At 50.0% G+C, this 6,524-nt stretch overlaps 2 protein-coding genes across 2 annotated transcripts; one reads left to right on the top strand and one right to left on the bottom strand.

The window, feature by feature from the left end:
- Positions 1–508: 508 nt before the first annotated feature.
- ISF_10017 (hypothetical protein) lies at positions 509–2,857 on the top strand (the record flags this gene model as incomplete). The annotated part of the gene is made up of 1 exon (XM_018853615.1): positions 509–2,857. The coding sequence occupies one exon, from the start codon at positions 509–511 to the stop codon at positions 2,855–2,857; it is 2,349 nt and encodes a 782-aa protein (XP_018699197.1).
- Positions 2,858–3,167: 310 nt separating this feature from the next.
- Positions 3,168–6,394, bottom strand: ISF_10016 (hypothetical protein; the record flags this gene model as incomplete). The annotated part of the gene is made up of 8 exons (XM_018853614.1): positions 3,168–3,375; positions 3,759–4,523; positions 4,809–4,871; positions 4,925–4,938; positions 4,995–5,124; positions 5,395–5,511; positions 5,561–6,013; positions 6,213–6,394. 8 exons carry the CDS (start codon positions 6,392–6,394, stop codon positions 3,168–3,170), a joined length of 1,932 nt encoding a protein of 643 aa, XP_018699196.1.
- Positions 6,395–6,524: the final 130 nt, after the last annotated feature.

Raw genomic sequence — 6,524 nt, 5'->3', positions numbered from 1 at the left:
TACAGTCGCAAAGCTCATCGTTTTTCATCCAACAATAGAAAGTGGATGCCATCCAGCGGCAGCTCAGAAATGACAGCAGAGCGAAAGAGGGAGAGCAGTCCTACTAGTATTTACGTTCATACTGCGAAAAATGCACAAGAGGAGAGGAAACTAATTGGGCATTAAGGCTACGATTGTTTGTCAACGCAAATACCCACAATTTAATAGGCGGGGCTTCTGCCAAACTCGAACGTTAAGTTACTTTGTGTCCGCCCGTCACATGACATGACTAAGCGTTTATTGCTGGCAACACGCGACTGGCCTGTGGGTTACAGAGGCGATACTTCCAAACACATCTTCGACACTGAGAAACGCCCGCGTTAGTTTCATTAGCGTTCTTGCCAATCGTGTTCCTAATTCATGGTTGGCTAAAAAGAACCGCTGGAAAAGCTAGGGCAACAAGCCGAGCTACGTGCGGAAGCGTATAAGAGGCAGACTGGTGCAACAACACAAAACGGTTGCCTCAACGATGGCCGAAAAAGAAGTCGAAGACCTAAGAAGACAACTTAAGGAAGCTAGGGCGCGAGAGGAAGAAGCAAAGGCGCGAGAGGAAGAAGCAAAGGCGCGAGAGGAAGAAGCAAAGGCGCGAGAGGAAGAAGCAAAGGCGCGAGAGGAAGAAGCAAAGGCGCGAGAGGAAGAAGCAAAGGCGCGAGAGGAAGAAGCAAAGGCGCGAGAGGAAGAAGCAAAGGCGCGAGAGGAAGAAGCAAAGGCGCGAGAGGAAGAAGCAAAGGCGCGTGAGGAGAACGAGCGACGCAAAACTCAAAGGACAACGTTGGCGGAGTACTTGTACAACTGTCACTTCGACCTGTACCAAAAACTCAGGCTCGCTGGCCCATCGGAGAGCTCTACTGGCTTGGCGACATCGGTCGACGGTAAATACTATCCCAGGTGGCTTCGCCCTTGGCAAGCCTTTACCGACAACGAGCGACAAGAACACTTCGACGATATCATCCGCATCTGCGGCGAGAAGCGACTTTTTCAACAAGAGAGCACAACAAGAGATAACGGAATCAATTTCGAGCGGAAAAAAGCCGGTTATGAGAATGCTATCGACCATTTCGAAAAAACAGCAGTCGAAGACCCTACGTGGATGATTCTGGAGCCCGTTTGGGCTAACAGGGAGCTGCGCCAGAAGTACCAAATCACAGATCTCACGTTTATAAATGGCAGTCGCAACTTTAAGGACCTCAACGAAGATATTGGAGCTGAAACAAAAACGGGGAGGGGAAAGCAGCAACCTGACGGAGGTGGCATCCGAACAGGCATAGACGAAAACGAGAGCCCAGCTTTCATGTATGATTACAAGGCTGCGCACAAATTTGCCGTGGAGGATCTCGAGGCCGCTCTTGAAAAAGAGACGCTGTTCATGGATGTCTACGAGTGGGCGCAGACCGACCAGTACAGAACAGACTCGACGCTTCGAACGAAAGAGCGAGAAGCAGCGCGGATTGCCATGGCACTGATACAAGTCTTTAATTATATGTTGTGGTATGGGGTGGGGTATGGCTATGTCGCCGCTGGAAAATCTTTGGTGCTTCTTTATTACGACCGAGCAGAGCCACTTGTTTTGCGCTGGCACCTTTGCGTGCCAGACAAAATGGTAATTCGACCAACAGCTGAGCTTCATGTCGAACAAGTGTCTCAGACTGCGGTTGCTCAGCTTGCCAGCTTTTGTCTGTTGAGCCTTCGCTCTCAGGCGCTTAAGGGCCGTCCGCTCAAGGAGGCAATGGACCAGGCCGAGGGCATGTTGAAAAAATGGAAAAGGGAAGCTTACACGGACCCGGTTACTCCGCAGGAGTCAGATGACACAGATTCATCTTCATCTATGCCCTCGCGCGGCACAGATAAATCCTTTGCTTGTGATGCATCCCCGGTGGCTCGAAAATACCCTTTGCGGAAGTCATCGTGCAAGGATTCTACGGCGCCTCTCCAGTCGCGCGATGAGGACGAAGAAGGCGGAGCAGAGGGCTATCAACGCCAGCGCGGGGCAGGAGCCAGCGTCAACAAGGGAGAGAGGGACAGCAGGAAGAGCAAAGACAAAGGCCCCGAAGGCTCTGCTCCAGCGCCCACGAAACAATACTGCACACAAGCCTGCCTTCTTGGCCTCAAGCTGGGTCGTGAACTAGATAGCAGGTGCCCTAATGTGCTCTATCACGGTGTTGGCTGCAACACACGCCACCCGATCGACGCTCAGGAGTTGACTAAACTCATGAGCGAGCAGCTGCATCAGGACCCCTACGGGAGCTGTGATGCCCTCATCGGCCGGCGCAAATATGGTTCTAGTGGAGTGCTGTTCAAGTTAGAACTGGCACGCTTCGGCTACACTTTTGTCGGCAAGGGCACCGTGTCCGCACGTCCGGAGCGCCTGGAGCACGAGTGCAGTATCTATCAGCGACTTGAAAAGCTTCAGGGCGACGTGGTGCCTGTGCACCTGGGCATGGTCTCGTTCCGTCCTGGCTACCTCTTGCCTGGCGGTGCGTACATAATCCATATGATGTTGATGTCGTGGGCTGGGGTGGAGATGGATACGACGCGGTCAAATCTGGAATGGGAGGTGCAGCGATCCATACAAACGATCTATGAGAATGGTGTGGACCATCAAGACGAACGTGAGCCCAACCTGCTATGGAACGCTGAGCGATGCCGCGTGATGGTGATCGATTTCGATCAGGCAACCGTCCTACCACAACCTAAACACAAGCGATTGTCTAAACTTTCTAAGGCGGGGAGGAAACGAAAGGGAGATGGCTTGAACTATAACAGCACGAAGCGGGGTGTGCCGGGCGTGCCGAGACGTTCTGTACAATCTGTACAGTAGGCTTGGGCACGTGGTCAATTATATACTAGTCAGATAACCATGTGGTAGTTACTGCTAGTTACTCGCGGCCGTGCTCATAGATCAACCCAAGCTTGCGTGCCTCGTGTTAATTTAAATGGGGTCCCTACGTTGACTGGTGATACATTACTACTTTGACTTGACTACCTTTGTCTTGAGACTACTTTGACTATTTTTAAAGGGGTGACTTTTAGTTCTTCTTAAAATTGTTTACCTTGATGTAATAGTATTGTTCTAATGCTATCAGTAAATCAAGCGGTTCCTATCTGAATGATCTTAGTGCGCACTGACCCTAGCGCTGGCTGTCACGACAAAAGAGGTCGTCAGGCCGAGTCTCTTTCAGGATACAACCCGTGACAGTGTTACAAATGCAGAAGCTTGGTCGGAGGGGACAGCGGCCAGGGCCAGTGACGCAGATACAGGAAAGACGTCCCGACTGGGAGAGAGGGACGCCGTCACGTGACTGCTCGGAAAGATCAGCATGATCAGTGTGCTCGGTACTGAGCACAATTGAGCAGACAGAGCATCACGGAGCAATAGAGATTAGATGGATATAAGGAAGGGGATTTCCGGTAGATAGGCAGACTAGATTTCCACTAATCAATCTAAGCAATAGCTTTACTATTGGGAGTAATCTTCTAACGTGACTTACGCTACCATACTGCCCACTTGCACTCCTGTGCATTCGACCTAACTATTGTGGATTAAGGATAAGCCACCGTTACAGACAGTTTCATTCAGAGTGGGATATTCGTCATTTCGGCTATACCTATAGCTCGAACTGCTAGACTAGAAATATTCTCCAATGCCGCGTTTGTGACAGAAAAGTTCCTTCTGTTTCTTAATTAATTGAAGTACACTGGATGGGTGTGAAAAAACTGACACATATGTCTCGGCCTTGCCCGAGTAAGCGACTGCCAGGAGCATTGAGCCACCTATAATAAGTGACCACCGCCTACTGCGCCGAACATGGAGCCGTATGGCTTTTGCCGAAGAACGGCCCTCGAGCGCCTTGCTGAGTATCTCGTACTTGACTGTCTTATTACCGTAGCCACGACGACCGTCAATATGCCCGTTGCGTTTTTCGCGGAGTATAGTCATGTCAAGCGACGCCAAAAGTTTTTGTAGTTGTACGTAGGCAAGCCGGTGCTTCCAATAGACTAGGCTCTTGTCTGATATAATTTCATCCAAAACTTGAATTGCCTGATAAGCATCTGCAAGGCATGAATCTCGAGCCATTGATGTATCAATTTTTATGTTATCCCAGAAAGTGTGAATCTGACTTTTATCAGTCTGGTACAATAACCAGGGCTCGTCACATATCGTCCGCTTCAGGAAACACATCTCTTCGTTGGTGAGAGCCTCTCCATTGCAGAGAGCCTCCCCGTTAGGCAGAGTCTCGTCGTTGGGGAGAGCTTCTTCGTCGAGGATCTCCTCGTCCCAGTCAATCTCCTCGTCGGGGGGAGTTTCTTCGTTGGGGAGAGTCTCTTCGTCGGGGAGCTCCTCGCCCCAGTCAATCTCATCGTCGCAGAGAGCCTCTTCGTTGCGGAGACTTCTGCCTGAAGCGAGGAGTGTAGTGGGTATGTCCATAGGTGGCGGATGCTGCAATGCCAGAGCTAGGCAATCCATTAGCCATGCTATGGTGGTACTGCACGTATATATAGTGCGGGCTGAATCAAAGATTCTGTGAAATGTTAATATTAATTTGTTTACTTTAGCAATTAAGACTGACAATGACGGTGAGGGTCAGCGCATTGCTAGGTAATCTTAGGCCATGCTAGCGTCAGTAGTGGCCTTCGACTAATGGAGCCATTTAGCGGATGACAGTCACCACCTATGGCTGCTGTGATAGCGTGGTTTTTCGGCTGCCTCTGTCGCGATCGTTGCAGTCTGCCCAGTGCTTTCCACGCTGACTTTCCACGCTGCCTGGCACCTAGCACTTCCGTCGCTGTTTTCCTGGAGACTGGCCCCCGTGTTCATCTGGCCCTCCTTCAGACTAGGGCCCGTGTTATTCTTAACACCTAGGCGCCCTCGTTGTCTTCTGCCTACCTGAAGACTGACCCCTGTGTTCTTCTTAGCACAGTGCCTGAAGATTGGCGACTGTGCTCCTCGTGCTTACCTGCAGACTAACATCCACGCCGCCTATCCACCTTTCCATCCACGTTGCCTTTCTACGTTGCACTTCCACGCTGCCTTTCCACGCTGCATTTCCACGCTGTTCCCAGCTATTTTGCTCACTGTTACTCTCGCTGTCTTTTCATGTTTGCATTTAAGATTGGCGTCAATTTCGACAGGTCAAGCATGTTTCATTTGTACATAGATACACACTTCTAACTCTCGACCCCGGATTGCCCTACTTCTCCCCATTTTCAAGCCCAATACTAACGTTGACGACCTCATTCGTCTTCAGCCACATTGTAAATCCAGCTGGAAGTTCCCGAAATCAATCTCCTCCGGGCCGCATAAGGTATTCTTTAACACAATCTCTCAGTCCACCCATTATGATGTGATTAGATGACGAATTGCTAGCAGCCGCGCGTTCGGCAATGCTGGAAAGCTCGCCGCAAATGTTCTTCAATTTATCGGGCACATCATCTAAAGCCATTAGAAACAACTTTCGAAATGAAGGATATTTCCTATGAGGAATTAGCTATACATAACGCGTTGAGTTTTTAATGCGCCTACGCAAAGGATTCCGCAGTTTTGGAGAAAGCAAGCAGTAGAAATGGTGAGGAGCGAACAGCGTCTTTCCAACGGCTGCCGAGGAGTCTGAGACGACGCAAATGGCTGGTAGTGGTGGGAATGCCTTGCGCGTTCCGGTAGAGCTCATACGCTAGCGCAGCATTGGTGCGGTGGCTTTCTGCCTGGATGAACCCACGCTTCTTATCACGTTCTATCCTGCTCCTCAGTGATTCCAGAAAATGGAATAGCTGTAAATATCCAAATCTAGGAGGAAGGTATGGCTCTTCCCTGCCGCTAATGACTCCATCGAGGGCACGAACCGCCGCGGCAAGCCCCTGGACTGTAAGCGGGCCGCAAGGCGCTATTTGCGTAATGCTCAACAGCGCCATCCAGGCAATGAACGTCGCCTCCCATGCCTGCGCAAAAAATCGTGTCGCGTCGAGTTGCACAAAATTCCTGCTGAGTTCAAGTGTCGCATGCAGGGGTATAATTCGCCTTCGCTTCGACTTGATAATTTTGGAATTGTGCCAAGCCTTCTGGGGTGTTGTTACAGCCAATGCGTCTATCACTTGGTTAGCCGTAATCCTTCATGATATATACTCAACTTTGAAAGGATAAAAGCTGCAGAAAAACAAGCTATCACGCGCCTTGTGACGCGACTTCGTTACGAATTGTATCGGGATAATCCGGAATCTCGATGTCCTCATTCTTATGGGAGCTGCCACTATGGACGTTCTCATCCAGAGGCACGGGGACACAATCAGTGGTGATGTCGTAGCTCTGTAGACTCAGCGCCGCCATGCGTTCGACTAATTCGGCGATGGTTACGCAAGCCATTAGTATGACTAAGTTTTTTTGTTTCCTTAGTTTCAAAAAGAACACAAAATAAGGAATACACTTGGAGATTTCCCATATATACTTGAGAGTTACTTGTTTACTATAAGTCGTTCGTTTGAGCGTGTTAAAA

Source organism: Cordyceps fumosorosea (genome assembly GCF_001636725.1).
Source record: "Cordyceps fumosorosea ARSEF 2679 chromosome Unknown scaffold_152, whole genome shotgun sequence".
Lineage (NCBI taxonomy): Eukaryota > Fungi > Ascomycota > Sordariomycetes > Hypocreales > Cordycipitaceae > Cordyceps > Cordyceps fumosorosea.
The sequence above is the reverse complement of the archived record's forward strand: the minus strand, read 5'-3'. Positions and strand labels throughout refer to the sequence as shown.